This window comes from Daucus carota, chromosome 7 (genome assembly GCF_001625215.2).
Source record: "Daucus carota subsp. sativus chromosome 7, DH1 v3.0, whole genome shotgun sequence".
Classification (NCBI taxonomy): Eukaryota; Viridiplantae; Streptophyta; class Magnoliopsida; order Apiales; family Apiaceae; genus Daucus; species Daucus carota.
The window spans coordinates 15,003,756-15,027,775 of record NC_030387.2 but is presented as its reverse complement, the minus strand read 5'-3'; the positions used below and the strand labels follow the sequence as shown (position 1 = coordinate 15,027,775).

At 33.6% G+C, this 24,020-nt stretch overlaps 3 protein-coding genes across 3 annotated transcripts; all 3 read left to right on the top strand.

Moving 5' to 3' along the window:
* Positions 1 to 689: 689 nt before the first annotated feature.
* On the top strand, positions 690 to 4,547 carry LOC108194655 (protein FAR1-RELATED SEQUENCE 5-like). Its single transcript, XM_064081965.1, has 5 exons — positions 690 to 1,576; positions 2,492 to 2,768; positions 2,880 to 3,443; positions 3,942 to 3,947; positions 4,032 to 4,547. Exons 1-5 carry the CDS (start codon positions 690 to 692, stop codon positions 4,545 to 4,547), a joined length of 2,250 nt encoding a protein of 749 aa, XP_063938035.1.
* Positions 4,548 to 14,962: 10,415 nt separating this feature from the next.
* LOC108193413 (uncharacterized) lies at positions 14,963 to 18,225 on the top strand. Its single transcript, XM_017360048.2, has 2 exons — positions 14,963 to 15,594; positions 17,841 to 18,225. The coding sequence occupies exons 1-2, from the start codon at positions 15,109 to 15,111 to the stop codon at positions 17,883 to 17,885; spliced, it is 531 nt and encodes a 176-aa protein (XP_017215537.1). The 5' UTR covers positions 14,963 to 15,108; the 3' UTR covers positions 17,886 to 18,225.
* LOC108193412 (uncharacterized) lies at positions 18,148 to 24,006 on the top strand. Its single transcript, XM_017360047.2, has 5 exons — positions 18,148 to 18,243; positions 19,094 to 19,418; positions 20,591 to 21,786; positions 22,449 to 22,706; positions 23,728 to 24,006. Exons 2-5 carry the CDS (start codon positions 19,271 to 19,273, stop codon positions 23,728 to 23,730), a joined length of 1,605 nt encoding a protein of 534 aa, XP_017215536.1. The 5' UTR covers positions 18,148 to 18,243; positions 19,094 to 19,270; the 3' UTR covers positions 23,731 to 24,006.
* Positions 24,007 to 24,020: the final 14 nt, after the last annotated feature.

The window sequence follows — 24,020 nt, the reverse complement described above, 5'->3', positions numbered from 1 at the left end:
TTTGTTTGTATGTATGTTGTGTATATTCTTTAAATTTTACAAATCTTTGTATCGTTATGTTTAATTGAGTGCAAAGTGTGTTAATTTTTGATTTGTTTGATAGTTTTCAGTGATGAATTGTTTAATTGAGCTTGAGTAAATCAATTCAGATAGCTTTTGTTTGATATGTAGCTTTAGTAAACTGCAGTGTTAAAAATTTTGTTTGCAGGAAATTGATTTTTTTATGCTTGGAGGATGATAATTTCAGATTTAGTGAAGATTAGCCACAATCAAGGTTAGTATTCTTGTGATTATTGTGATTACTGTTATTTGTTTATGCTTGGATGATGATTTGTTGTATATTTCCAGTTAGTTTGTGTTAATGATATTAGCTTTTCATAGTGATTGTTGTTTCATATGTTAGTGATTATTAACACATATAGTAGTGATTGTAGATGGTTATAATGATAATTTTAGTTTTGTGTCCTGATATTTTATTAATTTAAATGTATTAGTAATTTTTGTTTAAAATAATGATTATATGTACATATATTATTGGTTGTTGTTGTATTTTCATCTAATTTAGTTATTTTTTGTGGAGAGGGTAATTGCATGTTTTAAATCTGATATATGTGAGACTTTGATTGACATTTTTGTGACTGTGATGGCTGTTATTATTTTATTGTAAGTATTGATTATTTATATTTCATATGATAGGTTCGAGTTGTGGGGATTCTTCTCTTGTTAATCGTGGCTGTGATGATGTTACTTCTGTTGGTAGTGGAACTGTTCCCTCGAGTCAGAACGAAGAATCTGTGACAAGTTACTCAGATGTTCGTGAAAGATTTTATCTTCCTGTTAATGTTCCTGATGTTTCAAAGCCAAATATTAATCAATCTTTTCAGAGTCTGGATCAGGCTTTTGTATTCTATAAAGATTATGGTCGTTTAAGTGGTTTTGATGTGAGGAAGGGAACTGAAAAGAAGGATGCATTTGGTACTATTACTTTCAAACACTATACATGTAGTAAAGAAGGTTCTAATGAGTTTCGTAGTATTTCGGACAGTAATTCAAGTAATGTGAAGCGTAGGCGAACTGCTTCTACAAGGTGTTGTTGCAAAGCGAAGATAGTTTTGAAGCTTAATAAAGATAGACAATACTTTGTCTTTAAGTTTGATGAAGAGCATAATCACCCTTTGGTTGATGAATCTGGAAGGCAGTTTTTGCGATCTAGTCGTGAAATGACAGTTAGTTCTAGGAATTTTGTGTTTGATGCTACAAAAGTTAACATTGGTTGTAGTAAAGCTTATGGATTGATGAAAGAAATGGTTGGTGGTTATTCGAATGTTGGAGCTACATTGAGGGATTTTAGGAACTTTAATCGGGATTTGAAAGAGTACGTTGGTGAAAGAGATGGGCAGATGTTGATTGATAAGTTTAAAGTTTTTCAGGAGAGCTCGAGTTCTTTCTATTATGCGTATGATCTTGATGAAGCAGGGCGTTTGACAAAGCTTTTTTGGGCTGATGCAATTTCTCGGAGGAATTTTGAGGTTTATGGTGATGCCGTCTCATTTGATGCGACGTTTGACACAAATAAGTAAGTAAAACTTTCATGTCAGCTAGTGAATTTTTGTGTGATGATGCATAATTTTTGTTAACTTGTTGTTTTAGTTGTTAAAACAATTTCTTGTAGACAGTAATGTTGGACCATTCTTCATGAAGTTTTGTTAGCATTTAACAAATCAGATTGAATTATCTCATTAACAGGTTATGCTATAGATTTAATATTAAGGAAATCTTAAATTTTGAAAGTTCTGATTAAGAGTTATTTGAATATGCATGAGATTGAATTATCTCAGTAGTGTTTGTTATATGCTTGAAATTTTCCAATTAAGTACGCTGCTGTTGAGCAGCAGAAGACAGTCGTTTACACAAGATATATCTTTCAAGTAGACCTGAATATAGTTCTTAACTTTGTAAGACTGGATGGTTTTAGTCTAGTATTGTCACCTGCCTTTTGAGTCTTTTCACCTTAATGGATTTGCTGTCGTAATTGATGAGTCAGTATCAAAGGTTTTTTCCCATGAGATTAGTGTCAGGTATGGGTATCATTAAGTGATTCCTATGTAACTCAAAAACATTTAGAACAGCCTGGCATGGTGTTTTTGATGAGCTTAAGGAATCACTTATAGTCCTGGCAAATATGGTGGATTGTTGTGAATTCCTGATACATCAGTTGTTAGTTGAGGAGTAATTCAGTCTGCAGATTGTATTTAGAACTTCTGGTAGACGATGGCATTGTATCTAGAACTTGTGTTAGACTTTTGCATTGTACTTGGAACTTCTGGCAAGACATTTGCATTCATGTTTAATAAAAAAAATTAGTTTGAGGTAGGTAAATGTGTAGTGGTCCTAGGTGGATGGTTTCAGTCCTTGATGTTTTTATTATAAAATTTAAAAGAAACTTGATTTGATGTCTTCTTATACAGGGGTATTTTATATATTTTTGCAGGTATAACATGATTTTTGCCCCATTTATTGGGGTTGATAAACATGAAAAATGCATAACCTTTGCTGCATGCCTTTTGTCAAAGGAAGATGTCACGCACTATAAATGGGTTTTTGATCAATTTTCTACATGTATGGGGCGACATCCTGTTGTTATTGTGACAGATCAGTGTCCTGCAATGAAAATTGCAGTTTCTTCGTCGCTTTCTTCGAAAAATGGTCTTGTTGCTACTAAGCACCGTTTGTGCATGTGGCATATCATGCAAAAGTTTCCTATAAAGGTATTGGTGAAATTTCCTTAGCTTAGTTTAGTTTATTTTCCAATGTAAAACTGTATAGTAATACGTTTTTGCTTTTTTATTATTTGACGTGGCTTTTAAATATTTTTACAGCTTGGTAATCGATTATGTAAAGAAACAGACTTTATGGAGAAATTGAAAAAATATATATGGTCAACACACCTAGAGATTACTGATTTTGAACAAGGTTGGGAAGCTGTTATCAAAGAATTTAATTTGGAGAATGACAAGTGGCTGACTGATATGTATGCTATTAGATCATTGTGGATTCCATCCTTTTTCAGAGATGAGCCTATGTTTGGGTTGATGAGGACCACATCTAGGTCAGAAAGCGAGAATTTTTTCTTTGCTCAGTTTCATAGACAAGCTGACACATTATGTGAGTTTTGGTTGCGGTTTCAAAGTGCCATGGAAAGACAAAGAAACGAGACAAAGAGACTGGATGAAGAGTCGAAATCAAGCTTTCCTACTACTTTGTCTAGATGGTTTATTGAAGATGATGCAGCTGATTTGTTCACTCGAACGGTTTTTTACAGAGTTCAGGAGGAAATTCTGGCAGCTTGTTTGGATATGCAGATAAAGCGAATGAGTGAAGAAATAGATGGTGTTACGAACTTTGAAATTAAGGATGTGAAAGTTAAAGAAAAGATCTTTAAGGTATTATATTATTCTTCCACTTATATTTATTACAGTTTGATAAATTTTTTTAACTTACTTGCTTGTGATTTGCACCATTGAATTTGGACTCCCTGTAACAATTCACTTCTGATATAGTCAATCCTATGTAATCCTATGATATAGTTTTGGTTCACAGAGTAGTGATTGTTGTTGCTTAAGTTAGTGATTATTGACTCTAAATAGTAGTGATTGTTGTTCAATATGTTAGTGATTGTTGTATATTTTTAGTGCTTTAGTACCATTATAATTTTCCCAATCATGTGTCTTTTTTCTTTTCTACTGATGTAGTTTAATTTGTTGTGTTGTCAGTCAAACTTATATTTGTTATGTTCGTATATTGATTGATTATTTTATTTTTGTATTTTCAACCTGCAAAATTAAACTGCCATTCTAGTAAAGTCAGGGAAAACCTCTGAAATTATTTCAGTAGATCTGCCCAATTAAGTTTATACCTGAATAAAGTTGATGTTTATTCAGGTGTCGGTCAGTAAAGATCATGTTGTTTGTTCCTGCAAAAAGTTTGTGATGTGTGGTATAGTTTGCTGACATAGCTTATGTGGCATGAAGCAAATTGGAGTAACTAGATTCCCTAGAAGTCTTCTTCTTAACCGTTGGTCCAAAATTGCGGATTCTGGAAGCTCATGTGATATGATATCTACTGATTACTTGAAGATGGAAAATGTTTCTTTGAAATTGATGAACATTTGGTTTGACTTTCGTCAAGTTCTTAACAAGGCTGGATTGCAGATGGAAGCTCTGGAATTTGTTCATAAGACAGTCAAGCAGTTGAGCAGTGAAGTTGGAGGTGGTTGTACTGATGGTGGTGGTTTTTCAAAAAAAGACCATCTTGCTTCTTTGATTGGTGACCAACCTCAGGGTGAGATTACAGTTTTAGTTCCTAATGTTTCCAAAAACAAAGGAAACTATTTTAAATCAACAAGGTTGATTAGCGAGAGAGAGAAAGCAATTACTAAGTCAAAAAAGAGAATCCGAAAGTGTAAAGAATGTTTAGCAACTACTCATGATTCACGTACTTGTCCATGTATCAACAACCATGGTTTCTATATGCTTCCCAATATTTAGTGATTGCATATCTTCTCTAAAAGAGAAGAAATCATTGCATAGAAATATTTGCTCCCTGCACAAAATAGTAGTTTTAGTGTGTGGTTAAAAGTATATATGTTGGGGGGGGGGGGGTGAATGAAACTTAAGTTAGATACAGAGAAACTTACATTGGATCCTTAATTTCAGTCATATATCGCCAAACTCCAAATTCGTGGTTAGTTATTTTTGAATGGATGTCAATCACCCTTTCAATGAAGGGAGATTTTCCATATCGACCAATTTTCAGTGCTCTTGAACTCTTTTCCCTTAGTGCTGGTTTGGGAGTAATTGGTGGAATATCTTCTTCATCATCTATTCCAAGTGAAAAGGAAGGATATATCTCACCCACAGTGTCAGTCTCAAACAAATCCGTCTTCTGAGCATTAATCTTTGTTGAGTCTACAAAACTTAGAAGATCAAGCTGCTCAACATCTTCTATTGTCAGCTGGAAATCCTCTTCTTCATAAGAATCTTGAAACTCTTCAGTATCTGTGTTTTCTTCAGGAGGAGAAGAGTCTGTGCATTGTTCCGATGGACGAGAGTATGTAGGACGAGTGTTTGTCGTTTGTTCAGGGGGAAGAGTCTTTGTTGTTTGTTCAGGGGGACCAGTGTTTGTGGTTTTTTCAGTTCCTTGTTGATGGAAAACATTAAAGGCAATGTTTTTGATATCAAGGAGCTGTTCATTTGTTGGGTATTTTTGCAAGGCTAGGTTTAGCTCAGTGTCAAAGAGCAATTTAGTATCAATGAGCTCATTAGCCATTGACCTAATACTCTCTACAAAATCCTGTTAAAACATTATAGAATTAAAAATAATCAGTAAAGTAAGTTAAAAAAAAAAAACTAAACTACTACAATACTAGAAGAATTTGATTAGAATAGTAAAATAATGCATGTGTTTGTTAATTACTATTAAAAACTGAAAGTGGTGCACGTGCAAAACTTTTTTATTTTCCTATATATGGATCATCATTTGTTATTACTATCATTATCTTCTTCCTTAAAAAGTTTTTGCTCAGTCTTCACTTGTTTGTAAAGACTAAAGATAGTCCTATCAGTTGCACACTTGCACCTGGTAAGTTTGTTGTTGAAGCTTTATCTGGGCTGAAGTTATTCCAAATTACAATACATATTATGCAGTTGTGGTAATATAGATGGTGGTTCATGGCAGGCCTGGTGGTAATATAGATGGTGGTTCGTGGCAGGCCTGGTCTAGAGTGAGGGTGAGCATGGCAACAGTCCAGAGTCCAGACTCCAGGGTCCATGTCTCTGAGTTAAAACTTAACCGCTATATATGTTATTTATAGTAGCATGCACATACGTTAAGAGAGAGGGTTTAATGCATGTCATAATTAAGTTAATTCATTCAGTCTCTTTCAAGTTTTGGTGTGAAATATTTCTTCTTGTCGAAGGTACAGGGGTGAGCAAAATCGACTATTCCATGTCGAAGGTTCAGTTTCTTGAAATTGGATTAAAAATTTGATAATCTTAATCACCGCAGTTATGAAATTTTAGGGTATATTCATTGAGGTAAAATAATATGATTTTTTGTCATATTATTTAAAAATTAACATGTAATCCCTAAGTTCTAAGGCACTTAATTTCTAAATTATGGACAATCAATCATTAATATGTAAATAATCAATCACATATTACGGTTTTGTTACCAGCTATGTAAGATTACATGTACCTTTTCAGATGATGCTTGTCCATCATCATGTTGTTGCTCAACTCGGATGTGTTGTTCAGTATCACGGACATCTTCACGGTCATTGGTCTAAATTTTTATTTTTAGTCCAAAATTAGTATGTACCAGTGTTTGATTTTAAGAGAAAATGAATATCGACTATGTAGTATAAATATTTACCTCATTTTGAACTGATTGTCTTTGTGCCCTTTCCCATTCTTCCCATAGGTCATCATCATTCTGATGAGAATTCCAGTCGTCCGAAGCTGGATTAGGGACATCTTTACCTTTGTCATTTCCTTTTGCATTCTAAAATTAGGAAAAAAAATCATGAAAGATATAATTTAGCATCAATTATTGAAAATAAAAAAAATCAGTAAATTACTAAATATTGTTGCAAGTTGTAATCTAGCATCAATGATCGTTTGATTCAAATACTAGTAGCTACTTACAAGCACAGTGCTAATTAAAAGATTTTGTTATTAAGTTTGATATATAATGACTAACTTATTAAGTTGTATACCTCTGTTGCAGTCTGTTCCTGAGAAGATGGCAAGTCATGTAATGGCTTCATAATTAAGCCGAATCCAAAAGGGCCGCCATAGACATCAATTGCCTGTCTTTCTCTTAGTTTTTCCTGTGTCCAGCCTTTGAAAGAAGGACACTGCCTCTCAACAAGCTTAATCCCTTTGTGTCTGACTCGATCAGCATTAAACAACTGCAAGATAAATTTCAATAATTATTACTAGTTCTAAACAAAATAAACTGGTAGATGTAAATTATGATGATTCTTACCGTTAGAAAAATGGCTGAACCTCTGAAATGACTTGATGCATTTTCATTCCAACTTTTAGTGGCAGACACAAGATAACTAATTAGGAACTCTGCCCAGTTGTATCTATAGCACTCATCAAGGTTCCCATGTAATCTTAGCATTTGGCTGTCAATGTATGAGTATGTAGGTGTTCCTATGAGAACATTTGACAAGACAAGTAAGAAATTGAACTTGAAATTCTGAGTTAAGCCTTGATTTTTAATCAGCTGAACTAGTTTTGCCACTGTCACTTGAGTACTTTCTTTCTCTGTTTTGAACTGTGCTGACCACTCGTCAATTCTAGAACGATAGTAATCATATGTTCCAAGGGTTATGCTCTCACGTCCACATGGCAACCCGAGAACTTCATATACATCTTCCTCCATAATTGGTATCAGCTCGTTGTTCAAGTTCAGTGAAACAGTGTTTGGGTCAAAAATCTGAAAAACATTACAGGCTAAGTTCGCCGGAATAAGCTCCAATGTAAAATCAAGAAGTCATAGGAACTATAGCCCATGTATCAACAACCATGGTTTCTATATGCTTCCCAATATTTAGTGATTGCATATCTTCTCTTAAAGAGAAGAAATCATTGCATAGAAATATTTGCTCCCTGCACAAAATAGTAGTTTTAGTGTGTGGTTAAAAGTATATATGTTGGGTGGAGGGGGGGTGAATGAAACTTAAGTTAGATACAGAGAAACTTACATTGGATCCTTAATTTCAGTCATATATCGGCAAACTCCAAATTCTTGGTTAGTTATTTTTGAATGGATGTCAATCACCCTTTCAATGAAGGGAGATTTTCCATATCGACCAATTTTCAGTGCTCTTGAACTCTTTTCCCTTAGTGCTGGTTTGGGAGTAATTGGTGGAATATCTTCTTCATCATCTATTCCAAGTGAAAAGGAAGGATATATCTCACCCACAGTGTCAGTCTCAAACAAATCCGTCTGCTGAGCATTAATCTTTGCTGAGTCTACAAAACTTAGAAGATCAAGCTGCTCGACATCTTCTATTGTCAGCTGGAAATCCTCTTCTTCATAAGAATCTTGAAACTCTTCAGTATTTGTGTTTTCTTCAGGAGCATAAGAGTCTGTGCATTGTTTCGATGGACGAGAGTATGTAGGACGAGTGTTTGTCGTTTGTTCAGGGGGAAGAGTCTTTGTTGTTTGTTCAGGGGGACCAGTGTTTGTGGTTTTTTCAGTTCCTTGTTGATGGAAAACATTAAAGGCAATGTTTTTGATATCAAGGAGCTGTTCATTTGTTGGGTATTTTTGCAAGGCTAGGTTTAGCTCAGTGTCAAAGAGCAATTTAGTATCAATGAGCTCATTAGCCATTGACCTAATACTCTCTACAAAATCCTGTTAAAACATTATAGAATTAAAAATAATCAGTAAAGTAAGTTAAAAAAAAAACTAAACTACTACAATACTAGAAGAATTTGATTAGAATAGTAAAATAATGCATGTGTTTGTTAATTACTATTAAAAACTGAAAGTGGTGCACGTGCAAAACTTTTTTATTTTCCTATATATGGATCATCATTTGTTATTACTATCATTATCTTCTTCCTTAAAAAGTTTTTGCTCAGTCTTCACTTGTTTGTAAAGACTAAAGATAGTCCTATCAGTTGCACACTTGCACCTGGTAAGTTTGTTGTTGAAGCTTTATCTGGGCTGAAGTTATTCCAAATTACAATACATATTATGCAGTTGTGGTAATATAGATGGTGGTTCATGGCAGGCCTGGTGGTAATATAGATGGTGGTTCGTGGCAGGCCTGGTCTAGAGTGAGGGTGAGCATGGCAACAGTCCAGAGTCCAGACTCCAGGGTCCATGTCTCCGAGTTAAAACTTAACCGGTATATATGTTATTTATAGTAGCATGCACATACGTTAAGAGAGAGGGTTTAATGCATGTCATAATTAAGTTAATTCATTCAGTCTCTTTCAAGTTTTGGTGTGAAATATTTCTTCTTGTCGAAGGTACAGGGGTGAGCAAAATCGACTATTCCATGTCGAAGGTTCAGTTTCTTGAAATTGGATTGAAAATTTGATAATCCTAATCACCGCAGTTTGTGAAATTTTAGGGTATATTCATTGAGGTAAAATAATATGATTTTTTGTCATATTATTTAAAAATTAACATGTAATCCCTAAGTTCTAAGGCACTTAATTTCTAAATTATGGACAATCAATCATTAATATGTAAATAATCAATCACATATTATGGTTTTGTTAGCAGCTATGTAAGATTACATGTACCTTTTCGGATGATGCTTGTCCATCATCATGTTGTTGCTCAACTCGGATGTGTTGTTCAGTATCACGGACATCTTCACGGTCATTGGTCTAAATTTTTATTTTTAGTCCAAAATTAGTATGTACCAGTGTTTGATTTTAAGAGAAAATGAATATCGACTATGTAGTATAAATATTTACCTCATTTTGAACTGATTGTCTTTGTGCCCTTTCCCATTCTTCCCATAGGTCATCATCATTCTGATGAGAATTCCAGTCGTCCGAAGCTGGATTAGGGACATCTTTACCTTTGTCATTTCCTTTTGCATTCTAAAATTAGGAAAAAAAATCATGAAAGATATAATTTAGCATCAATTATTGAAAATAAAAAAAATCAGTAAATTACTAAATATTGTTGCAAGTTGTAATCTAGCATCAATGATCGTTTGATTCAAATACTAGTAGCTACTTACAAGCACAGTGCTAATTAAAAGATTTTGTTATTAAGTTTGATATATAATGACTAACTTATTAAGTTGTATACCTCTGTTGCAGTCTGTTCCTGAGAAGATGGCAAGTCATGTAATGGCTTCATAATTAAGCCGAATCCAAAAGGGCCGCCATAGACATCAATTGCCTGTCTTTCTCTTAGTTTTTCCTGTGTCCAGCCTTTGAAAGAAGGACACTGCCTCTCAACAAGCTTAATCCCTTTGTGTCTGACTCGATCAGCATTAAACAACTGCAAGATAAATTTCAATAATTATTACTAGTTCTAAACAAAATAAACTGGTAGATGTAAATTATGATGATTCTTACCGTTAGAAAAATGGCTGAACCTCTGAAATGACTTGATGCATTTTCATTCCAACTTTTAGTGGCAGACACAAGATAACTAATTAGGAACTCTGCCCAGTTGTATCTATAGCACTCATCAAGGTTCCCATGTAATCTTAGCATTTGTCTGTCAATGTATGAGTATGTAGGTGTTCCTATGAGAACATTTGACAAGACAAGTAAGAAATTGAACTTGAAATTCTGAGTTAAGCCTTGATTTTTAATCAGCTGAACTAGTTTTGCCACTGTCACTTGAGTACTTTCTTTCTCTGTTTTGAACTGTGCTGACCACTCGTCAATTCTAGAACGATAGTAATCATATGTTCCAAGGGTTATGCTCTCACGTCCACATGGCAACCCGAGAACTTCATATACATCTTCCTCCATAATTGGTATCAGCTCGTTGTTCAAGTTCAGTGAAACAGTGTTTGGGTCAAAAATCTGAAAAACATTATAGGCTAAGTTCGCCGGAATAAGCTCCAATGTAAAATCAAGAAGTCGTCCAAATCCAGTTCTTTGAACCCATTTCTTCTGGTCTTCTGTGAGATCAGAGATCATTTCACTAAAAAGCCTTGGTGAATTTCTTAATTTCAAGTCATCTTTTGGAGTGTGCAAATGTTTTGCACCTTGACCCTGTTTGATAGTTAATAAAAGTTAGATGTTGGAATCTAACAGAAGCAATAAGTGAAATTAAATACATTTATGTTTAGGAATATACCTCATATTTTTCATTTGCATCTTTCTTTGTTGGCAAATGAAAGTTTGGCCGTTTTGCTTTAGGCTGAGCTTCCTCCTGTTGCATATCAAATTTATTAGGGATTGGAGTTTTAATATTTAGTAGGAATATATTACTGATTAGTCAGTAATATATTACAATATATTACTGATTAGTCAGGATTGTATTACAATATATTAGTGATTAGATGTTATATTATAAAACTAAACATATTACATTATATTACTGATTAGTCAGTAATGTATTATATATTACACGTTATATTGCTCACAATTGCTATAGAATTGAAATGATAAAAGTGATGAAAGATTGATAGCTACACAATATGTTTGTATGAAGAGAATAGCTATAACACTCATATTTTAAAAAAAAAGGCACAAACACATAACCATGATTGTAAATAAAAAACTAATTATGTACCTCTTCGGTCTTCTTTCTTTTCCATTTCTTATTTTTTGCAGTGGGAGATTTGTCTTTATTTTGAGCTTCTTCTTGACTTTGAGATTGTTGATTTTCTTCAGCATGTTCTTCATCCATGTTTTGATCTTCATGTTGATTTTCTTCATCCATGTTTTGATCTTCTTCAGTTGGAGGTTGAAAATTTCCTTCAGTTTGATCCTCAGTCTGCCGTGCATCTTCAGTTTGTTCACTTTGATTGTGAGCATGTGGAGCTTCACTTTGATTGTTAGCATTTGTAGCTTGAAATTCAGCCCTGTACAATTCGTGAATTGAATAGGGCTCTTCATTACTTTCCTGTGTAAAAGAATATTACATTAAAATTCGGAATAATAATTAAAATCAATTGTAAAGTTAGAAGGAGGAATTGAACTGTAATAGATAGTAGAGATATATACATCAGAATCAGGGGTAGATTTTTGTCCAGGTTTGACTTTATTTTTCTTTGCTGCATGTTTATATCTCTTCTTTCTACTTCCTTCAAATGTGGTAGGAGTACTATTCTGCTGATCATCTTCCATATTGTTATTTATTTCAGATTGTTTGGTAGGTTCGAGGTCGATCGGGTCATCTGCAGTGTTGCTGAAGCGGTTGCACCTTTGAAGCCTGGAACTTCTTCGCAATTGTACTCTATGTCCTGAAAATTTATTTTCTTGTAGAGGCATTAAGTAAAATATAGAAAAAGAGATCATGATTCAAAAAATCTCATTATCTATATAAGGCAAATACTACATATTAATCACTATTACCTTTTTATGAAAGAAGCATAATAGTTTATATCATAACTTAGCCTAGAATGAGCACTGTAAATCAACTTGCTATCTATACGGATAATTTTAGTATCTTTGTGGTGATTCTACATTTCTGAGTACTTCATCTCCTTTTGTCATTCTATGATTGATTAAAAAGACTATTATCCATTACATAAAACAAGTTAAGACAAGCCATAGAGATAAAATATGCATAAGTATTTTTTACCATGACTCAAATCGGCGAAGACTTTGCAAATCAAAAACGAAACTAAAAACTTAGTGTAGTAGCAGTGGTGCTTTGAACAGAACTCAGAAAAGACTCGGAGTGGGACTCGCAGCAAATCATATAATCATTAATATATCAAGTAATAATCACTAATATGTACAACAATAATCATGAAGAATCACTAGTATTTTTTACCAGAAACCTTATTTATTTTTAGTTTCATGTATATTTTGACTAATTTAATTCCTAATAATGTCACAGTTTCAAGCCTCTGAGCCTCATTAACAATTATCATAACTTTTTTGTTTATTAATGTCCCGCTATATAAAAAAATAACATCTAGATTCCTACTATCTACTTAATACGGAGAATACAGTTATCACTAATACCATACCGCTCATTACAATAATCTCCTTGAAACTACTTCGACACATCTACTCTGCACATAAAAAACAAGTACTCTGCACTACAATAAACAAGTTTCTCCTCAGTTTCAAACTTAAAATCACTAAATCAGCACAAATCATATCACAACATCCATTAAAGGAGTCAAAGATATATACACTATTCAAAATCATTACAAAATCAAAAAATCATCACAAAAAATACCAAATCAACACAAAATCAATAACACTATTCAGAATTAGCAATAAATAACCACAATCTGACTTCGAATCATGAGCAATTATCACTAATCCATTAGAATCAGTAATAACTAATTGTACATATATTGATCACAAAATTTTACATATACTTTTTGCAATTTGAAAATGAAAAAAATACAAAACCCCAAAAACATACCTCCTCTAGTCCTAGCCATAATATTTTCCTTTCACAGTGATATTTTAGACAACTAGTTGCTGTTTTCAGAACACATAAACATAATTTGTTAGTTTATGATAATATTTACAATCAAAACCCTAGAAAAATTGCCGCACCAGCATGCATTGAAGATATAGCATTACTATAACTACAATACGAGATTTGGAGTGTAGTTAGTTACCGATTTGAAGAATTTGAAGGTATTCTCCTTCAGTTTGAGTTCGAGGCCAAGTCCAGTGCGAGTTTTCCGATTTGCTGCAAATTTTGTTCGAAACGAAGTATTAGAACTTGTTAGAATTGAAGAAAAGCAAGAAATCGAAGAAGAACAGTAGTTAATCTCAGTTTTTTAGTGATTAACCTTGTGCGAGCGAGAGAGATGAACAGTGCGAATGTGCGAGAGTGACGGTTCTGTATGTATATGTGCGTGTATAGTTTCCTGTTTCTATTTTTAAATCAGTCGCGTTGTTTTTATATTTTAAACTGGGCTGGTGTTAGTTAATTGGGCTGTCCCTAGGAACTGGGCTGGGCCTGGGTTAGTTTGTAGGTTTGTACAATAAGCAGTTTGTACGAGAACATGACCCTATATATATATATATATATATATATATATATATATATATATATATATATAATTATCTTCACAGAAATGAGTAACTCTTTTGCTAAAAAAAATGAAATCAATGGATTTCCGAGTTATACCAAAGAATGTCCTATATTTTAAAATACTCTCCCCTTTTCGGTTGTCCACTATTAGCTTTCAATGATCAAATTGACCATTTTTCAACCAAAGATTACGGACAATTCTTTTCTTATTTTAAAAAGTTAGAAATTACATTTTAAAATAGATTGTAGGTAGTTTATAACGATATAATTTTTATATATTTATTCAATAATATAATATATATATATATATATATATATATATATACACTTTTCAGTCAAAATTTGATTGACTTGAGTGTTGAAAATCAAAACTAAACAACTAAAAAGGACCGAGGGGAAAAAAACTAAAATGTAAAACTTATTAGATAGACAAGTTTTCTTTTCTCTCTCGTTTTGAGAGTCGACTCTCGTATTAGGGTTTCAGCCGTCACTTCTCCGCTTTCCATATCTTCATCTTCTCATCAATTAACCCCTTCGCTCTCTCTATCCCCTCTATTATTTTACTAGTTTTTCAATAAAACCAAGATCTAATTTTGTTTGAGTACCTTGTTATCAAGGTTGTGTGCCCATTTTTTGGATGTCAGTGTGTGCCCATCGTTTTGGGATGTCAGTTTGCTATGTTTTCGTATTTTTATGTCTTGATGTGTCGTTCGATTATCAATCTGGAAAGGATTTATACGGTATTTTGGGAGATCGGTAAGACTCGCATCGATTTCGAAACGATGGTGGATATTGCAAGAGCTCACTTTTCACAACAAATAATTGTTCATGTTTTGGGGACGTTTGGTGCTCTAGGATCAGTTGATTTGACTGATAATTCTGAACATTGGGCTACAGATGATACTTATGTGAAGGTCGATATTACTAGTTTCATAAATGATGTTAGTTGGATTGCTCGAAATATCATTGTAATACTTTTTAGATCAAAAAATATGAATATTCTATTTGTTGAGCGATTTGAAAACAAGACGACTATTGTTTAGTTCATTCTTTGTTTCACAATCAGATTGTAATTAACAGTTCGAGGGTTTGTTCAGGCTGGATTTGTGCTTCGTATTAATAAAAAAATTTGTTCGTAAAAAAAAAAAAAAAAGACCGAGGGAGTAACAAATTTTAATAAATTCTGGTATATATGGTCAATAATTTAATGCTATATTCTCGAGTCTCAAGTCTCTCAACACAAGCTACGACAAAACATTAATCAAACATAACCTTCCTATTCCTATTTTCACACATTTCCCAACTAACAACTTGAAACTAGTAACTCTCAACTCATCTTCTGCACCATCTTTGTAATCTCCACAAATTTCAATGGCTACACCTCAAAAACCCCATCTTTTATTTCTCCTCATCACCCTCCTCACCCTCACAACACACTCTATCTCCACAAGCCCGCCAACAGTCTATGAGCTCCTCCCCAAATTTGGGCTCCCAAGTGGTCTTTTACCAGACAATGTTAAATCTTATTCACTTTCTGATGATGGTAGCTTTGTCGTTGAGCTGGAAAAGACTTGTTATATTGACTTTGATTATACAGTTTATTATGATAAGAAGATTACTGGGACTTTGAAATATGGGTCAATTAGTAATCTTGATGGGATTCAAGTGAAGAGATTCTTCTTGTGGCTTGGAGTTGATGAGATTAAAGTTGATTTGCCGCCTTCTGATAATATTTATTTTCAGGTTGGGTTGATTAATAAGAAACTTGATGTGGGTCAGTTTGAAACTATTCATGCTTGTGGTGATAAGGTTAATTCTGCTGGATCAGATCATCAGTCTTGGAAAAGGGTTCTTCAGGTATGTGTTCTTCTGGATTAGTCCTGATTGTTTTATGTTTTTTGGGTTTTGTTTGGGATGGATGATCGATTGTAGAAATTTGAATACTTCTGCACATGTGGTGTTTGAGCCTCAACATGTAATCATGGAGAGGTGAGGGGTTTTGGGTGTTAAGAATTTTTGTCTAAGGTTGCTTTTGACAACATGTAACTCATTTCAAATTTTGGATTTCAAACGACGTGATTTGTGTTGTCATTTCAAATTTTCAGCTTTGTACTAATATTTAAATGTTTTGGATTTCTGATGAAATCCAAATCCAACTTTTTTTTCTTTTTTTTGTGTATCCAAGCATGCCATTTGATCAAATCCAGAATTTTAAATGAAATTTAAGTTTCCAAATAGGCCGTTAGAGTAATTTATGTGTAAGATGCTGTACCAAATTGGCTAGTGTTTGACTGTTTGGTGGACAATAGTTTGAAATTTTTATTGGTAATAAGTGTCGTAAAATGCTTGGTTATGGACCAAAACCGAAATATTTGCGTGCAGACCTTGTTTGAACTCTTGACCTTCAATTACTAAGAGTAGATGGGAGGAGATGAGTAATTGTTATTGAAGAGGACTTTGTGAGTAACACAGGGTACAAAATTAGGTAGTGTTTGACTGTTTGGTGAACTGTAACATGTAAGTAGATTTGATATCTAAAAAGTGTCATAAAGACCACAATCTTTAGTAGGAACCAAAAGACCATGGGAGGTACTGAGGAAGGGCCCAAAGTATGACAAAATGTGCATATGATTAAGGTTGGGGTAAAATTGTGTTGATACACACTCTCATGCGTTAATGTGGGTGATGTGCATCAGGGAGATGCAATCTTGTAGATCTCTTAGAACAATTCAAAAGAGGATCACATATCCTAATGGGGATATAGGTTTTATCTACCAGTACCAAACGACATATAGTAAGGTTGGCCTAATTGAGCAAATGCATCTTGTGAGTCTGTCAGACGGGTGAGCTTTTTTTAGTAAGGTCATAAATCCTATTTTTCAATCTTCCAAAGGGGTCATGAATCTGTAATGATCTTAATAATTTATTGGTTTTACTCCTGTATTTCACAAAAGAGAATACATATCTGACTTATCCAGGTCTATTTGGAAAATCTTAAATTTTAAACGAGGACTATTCAGAGTTTGTTGCTTTAATAATATAATGAATAAAAAGTTTGTACTGTCTGAAACACACTAATAGCAAAATATCTTCTTGTAAAATATTTTCTGGAGAACTTTTTTTTGATTATATAATACCAGAATGTGACTTGTAGAGAAAAGATTGGACTATTTTAATCAAACGGTTGATATACTTAAGTGACAAACAAGTCCACAGATTCATGTGTACATATCATGTACATCGTAGAAGCAGTTGGGACTGAGTAATATATGTGGGAGTAGTTATGCTCATATTTGTACTTCCAAGTTATGCTATAATATTTTATTCTTGGTATTGTGACAGCTTCATTGTTTTGGAATTGCTGTTGCTTTGTTTTGAAGTATAGAAAAGGACTCCTTTGGACATAATAAATGGCAGAAATGTTTAAGTTCGTCATCGTGACATTTCCTGATTGATGTAGGCAAAAGATATATTGGTCGGAAGAAAAAAAAGATCAGAGTTTTAAATATTCCGACCTAAAATATAAATTTGAACCTGAAGAATGACCATTGACCAACTGTTAGATATCTTTAAGTGTTCTTAAGGAATAGGTAACTTGTAAAGTTTTGTTTTTAGTCTCTAGAAGCATTTAGATGACACTGTTTTTCATCTTTAGTTATTGGGGATGTCTGTGGTCTTGTCATAATGTCATCAGCTTTGAGCAGATTTTGGGTATGTGCACCTTCTGCCTGAAAGAGTTTATCTTAGAGTACAAGACCACAATGTGATGCTAGTGTTTATATATATATATTTACATATTCACTTCACTGAAATGTTGATGAGCAAGACCTTTGTTTGTTTAATTTTCCTTTTAATATTATTGAAAGACAAGCTACCCTATTGGCAGAACATATTTTCTGCACTTCTGTTTTTGACTGAATGGTGTAGCTTGGTAGCTGTATTTTTAATCTGTATAAGTAAGGTGTTCCTCGCAGAGATGTACTCCCTCCCACACATAATTGTGCACGCCCATTATTGTATCTAGAATAATGTTAATTTTAAGAAACCTTTGGCGATTTGGGTGTTATTGGAAGTAATCCTTACCATGTCTTTTCTTTTGGCAGCTCCCTACTCCTATGGAGAAAATTGAAATGTTAATCACAGAATAGACTATGGCAACATTAGTGAAGTTTACGGCAAAGCAGAGAGGATGATGGAATTTTAACCCATTGGCATTTCTAGTTTTGCATCTTTGAAGTTGTATTATCAATGTTGCTGCATCCATATTGGTGTTGCTACAAGTATGTGTACCAACCACGCCTAAAGATGTATTGAACATATGTTATATGTATGATATTTACTTGAAATGTACTATGACTGAATATATTCCGAAGGCATAGTATAACTGTCTGTAAGTTCCACTTTGTGCAGTCTATTTCAAGTACTGATCTCCCAGTACTCGATAAACACTGTATCTTTGAAGTTGTAATATCAATGTTGTCGCGAACATGTTTGGTCCTGCTACAGGTACGTGTGCCACTCCTATATTTGTAGTGGATACGGTTATACTTATTTAACATACGTATAAGAGCAGCAGAAATTTACCGTAGTTTCGAGCATATCGAGCCTTACTTAATAACTTACCGGAAGTCTTGCATATCATAAGAACAATGTCGAGACTGAGGAGCATGACATTCAGTTATCACTTTTGCTGCTTGCTCCATAAATGATCATATCGAACTTTACACCATAGTAGACAGAATATTAGCATTAGGTTCTTTTTGATATTTTGGTTTCCTAAGTTCTTGCTTCATTTTCATGAGCCCACTAGGGATATGAACACTTCTCGTTTGAGTCGTTTCCATGAGGGCTTACTGCAAGGAGAATTTTACTACGGAAGTTTAACTACATTGACCATCATACAGTCATAAATCTAACAATTACGAAAGAATAATCAAAATATTACCAAAAAATAAGAAAGGAAGGGATAAGTGATGAAAAAGCTATATCCAATATTTTGGACTCCCTCTGTGACATGAATATAGGATCTATGCTACTTGCAGATAGAATTTGATAGGGACTTGTACTAATAAACTGAACGACCGTAATTAAAAGAGAGAGAGAGAATATTTTTTTTTTTTTTTTTTTTGACAAAAGCAAGATTTCATTACTTCAACCGATCAAACAAAAGGGTCTCCAACAAACAATTTGGAGGAGACGTAAAGTGAACATGATCCTGAGCATCACAAGGGTATCGAGCTAGCAAATGAGCTGCCTTGTTTGCTTGATTTCTAACAAAACTAACTGAGGTATGCGGCATGTTCTGCAATTTTGAACAACATTCACTAATAACATCCCCTACCTCTAGCAAATTCAGAACTTGGCGATTGATGGCAGTAGCAGTAAGCATGGAGTCTGTCTCAATCTGCACTCGTTCCTCCTGAAGCTGCATATCCCCCATCCATGACAAGGCTTCTTTAACTCCAATTGCTTCTGCTTCAAATACTGACTCGGAGGCCAGGAGTTTCATCGTCCTTCCTGCGACAAACGAGCCATGGTGGTCTCGGATCAACATGCCAATACTGAAGCAATCTGCTCCAGGAAAGAAAGAAGCATCAACATTGATTTTCAGAACACCTTCCTCGGGAGGGAGCCACTTTCTCTCCTTCTGATCTGTTCTTTTCTTCTGATCAGGTGCATTGGTAAACTTCTTTTTCGCTTCCTTCCACTCTTTTACTACTCTAAGACTGCCCTCCATAGCAAGAGAGAGAATATTTTTAAAATAATTATTCCATGTCAATATAATTTGGAATTCAAGTCTTTCTTTGACTTTATCATATATTTCTTCCTATTACATATTTTTTATTATTATTGCTGAATATCTTTCTTTAAATTTTGTTGACATATACTATTTAATGGAATTATTTGTTTCCATGATTAACTATGGGAGATAATTTTTGAAAAAATTATCAAAAACTTGTTTTGGGAGAAGACAAAAAAGGGATATTTTTCCACAAAAAAGCCCATTAAGAAAACGATAAAAATCATCAATTTTATTCTAGACTTAAATAACATATAATATTATAGCGGGTTATTCACGCTAAGAGTTCATACTTACTTTATGAAAATTTTAAATATATAAAATTTTATTTACCCAAAAACTCCATAAAATATTAAAATGTATGTAATGACTCTTAGTGCTTTAATAAAGACTACAAACTGTAATAAATTTTTCAAAATTTATTTATTTAGTAGTACAAAATATAATGTCAAAGTCCAAAAATATATCTTTTCAAATTATACATTTGATTGTGAATATGTTTTTTTGTTAAAGAAGAATTGTTACATAAATTATTATCATAATGCTTGAAATTAGATATAAAAATTATTTTCCAAAGTAATTAAATTATATATTTTATCAAACAAAAGATAATCATATCTTCTTTTTCTATTTTAGTCCATTGCAAGTTGCAACATATAATTATTAATATTATGTTTCTCATAAGAGAATATCTTATAGAAGAAGTGATTTAAAATACCTCATTATATGTTAAATATTACAAATTATTATACAAAATATAAATATAATACAATAAATATGTAATTTACGATGCTCCATAACACTTGTCAAACATGCAGAACAAACCGTAAATAAAATACACGTAAATGAACACGTGTATCATTTCTGGGAACACGTAAGTGAACATGTGTATAGCTAGAAAATTCTAGACTTTTTCTAAATTAACTGGTTTATGTATATGATATATCACATAAAAGCTAACCATAGAGAAATTATTGAGGAAACAACGTAGATTTTTGGCACTAAGAACTAAGAAAAACATGATGAATGGTGTGGCGTTGCTTCTAATTTTAGGTTCAGTCTGTAGTGGAATTGTTTGGTCTCCCGAAGTATCTCAAAACAACCAAAATTCAAATATTATCATAAAGGAAGGTCACTCTGTTGTTGTGGTTGAATATGTTGGTGAGGGGAAAGAAGGTAAAACTAAAGTCTCAATTTATCCAAAGGACTATTATGATGGTTTGGAAAAAGTTGAAGAAGCAAAAGAGTTTGTGAGTGAAAATGTTGGTAAGGTGAAAAACATTGTGGTTGAAGGAAGAGGTAAGGTTATGGATGGAGTTGACAAAGTAAAAGAGGTTGTGGGTGAAGGAAGCAGTAAGGTCAAGGACAAAGTAAAAGAGGTTGCGGGTGAAGGAAGTAGTAAAGTTAAGGATGGAGCTCATGAAGTAAAAGAGTTTGTGGATGAACGAAGTAGTAGAGTTAAGGATGAAGTTCATAAAATTAAAGAGGCTGTGGGTGAAAGAAGTAGTAAGGTTAAGGATGGAGCTCATAAAGTGAAAGAGCTTGTGGGTGAAGGAAGTGAGAAAGTCAAGGACGCAGCTCACAAAGTAATAGAAAGTGATACAATGGAGACGCCCAGAAGAGCATTAGAGGATATCAAGAGTAATTTGTCAAACTTGGCGGATATTGATAGGCATGATATTGAGGAGGTTGTTTGTGATGCATTTGGTAAATGCAAACAAGGTTTGGAGAAAGTTGAGGGGGCAACGAAGGTGGGTGTGACTAAAGGTGTTGGTAAAATGAAGGAGGTTGTGGCTGATGGAAGTAGTAAGGTTAAGGATGTAACTGAAAAGGTAAAAGATAGTGGTGCAATGGATACCCCTAAAAGAGGGGTAGAGGATATTCAGAGAAATGTGTCTATGATTGGAGATACAATAGAAGCTCCTCGGATGAATTCTCTCATGGGAGTGGTTCAGTTGCTAGGATTTTCTATATCTTTTGGAATGTCGATGTGGATGACATTTGTTTCGTGTTATATTTTGGGTGATGCTCTTCCAAGGGAACAATTTGGGATGCTACAGAGCAAGTTGTATCCTATATATTATAAGATTCAGGCCTACAGTACTGGAGTTGCTTTGATGGCCCATCTATTCAGCCGTGGCAAAAAGATCGTCTCAAGCAGTGCTGAGATTTTCTACTCTATAAACCTAGTTATGTCTCTCCTGATGTCATTAGGGAATTTTCTGTATCTTGAGCCGAAGGCCACTCAGGTATGTATCTCAACTTGGGATTTTCTGGAGATTGTTAGTTTTCATTTTGCATTGTGTAACTTTGAGTGTAAGCAGGTCCTTATTTCAAAATAGTATTTGTTGCTTAATGACTTAATGGCATATCATTTACTCCATTTCATTAACACAGATGTAAGTCAGAATTAAATCCCACTAATATATAAATTAGTTTCCATTCCTAGCTACTTCTACTCATGCATGTCCTTTGCAAGCCTCATATAGTTTTACGTAGTGGAGGAACCAGTCTAAGTGAACTCCCAAAGTTAGTGTAGATGAATAGAGCCCTGGCTGACCTTACCTTAAGAAGTTAATGAATCATATTTTTTCAAACTCCCTTGTCAGAAGGGGTTTCTACATTACAAACAATAAGTATATTATAGCCCTTGGTTTCCTTAGAATCCGGGTTCCGCTCTTACACCATTGCTATTATTCCTTTCATGGCATTTCAAAAAAAAAAAATCCATGTTCCCTTTTTTCTTTAGGCAGCTATAGAGAATGATTCATCTAATTTGAGATATCATTGAGGTAGATAAGATGCTGAGCATTTCTTGCTTTCTGTGGATAACATAACTTTCTAATATATCACAAGTGTCATACATTTTTAGTATAATTATTGAGGTTTCTATTCTTTTGATTAATAACAGATAATGTCAGAGAGATTTAAGGTGGAGAAAGAAGAAGGACGAGAAGGAGTGACTTCTCACCCTAGGTCTGGCATAGCGGATGATGCAGGAGATCCAGTGACTGCAACTACAGAACAACAGGGGGAAGTGAGAGCAGAGACGCACACTGCCAGGCTGAGTGAGAAGTTGCAGATGATCAACCGAATTTCTTCTTATGCTAATATAGCGGCGTTGATATCACTTTCCATGCACATGGTTTATTTGGGGCTCCACATTCAGGTACTTAAAATGCTCGGTGATAACAAGTTATATCTCAACATTAATTTCTTTCTTTGCATTAAGTAAACTGAAAGAATATATGAACTCCTGTCATTAGGGACAAACAAAGATCATTTGTATGTTACATGTATCTACTAAATAACTTTACAAAGCTGCATGATGGTTGACTATGAATATTGTCTCTGTTCTTTATTAAAATTAAATGAGAGCACCAATGTAGATTTGCCATCCTCTATTTCATTTTTTTGAAATAAAAAATTAGTTTCCCTCCCTTTCTTCACTCTTGATAGTTGATTCCCACTATCTTATACTTTCTATATTTTGCTCTGCATTATTTCCCTACTAGTTCAAATATATTATAATAATAAAAATTAGGAATGAATATAAGAATTATTGTTGGAGTTGACATACAAATTAGTAATCCTCACTCACTAAAATCCTTTATTTTGTATTCCGTCCGTCCCTTTGGATTCTATACGTTCACTATTTGGCACGCACTTTTAATATTTCTATAAAATATGGTTCTATAACATATTTTTGAGATTTTTTTTCTGAATAAAAATTTAATAGTTAAATTTTTATCAAGAAAAAAAGAACCCTGAAAATAAGTTATAGAACTATACTTTAGAGAAGCATTAAAGTGTGTGCCGCTTTCACTGCGTATACAACACAAGAGGACGAAGGGAGTAATATATATAAGAAATACAATAGGATAGTGTTGGACTTGTTCTAAGAGGATCAACTTGAACAATATTCTTATACTCTCTTTTATTTTACATTTTATTAAATATGAACTCAAAAAAAAGTATTGTATTTCTTTATTTTATATTTTATTAATATATGAACTCAAAAAGAGGAAAAGTGATGGATGAATTTTTTATTACTAAAAATAAGTCAAGAGTCATGTTCTATAATCTATTTGAACTCATATTTTTTATTTTTCTACTTAAGAATTCATATAGAGAACCTGCTGGAGATTATCTTAATAGTTCTGATTAACGGCCTTTTCTGTTTATTGCAGTGATTGCAAAGTAAGAAAAGAGAGGTTGGAGATATCATGCACACAATGGGGAGTTGTCAAGCTATGGAAGAATCTGTTCATCTGTTCCTCGTATTACTAGTTTTTTCTGTATGTTTATCTGTACTACTGGTTTTTGTTCCACAATGTGAATTCTTCTCGGCAAAAATGATGTAGATATTCGCCTTGCGTCATAATCTTTTGTTAGCGCCACAATCTTTTGTATCAAAAATGATGTAATATATTTGTCGGAACATTAAAACGTCGTAACATGGTGACAAATATGTTAGTTTAGA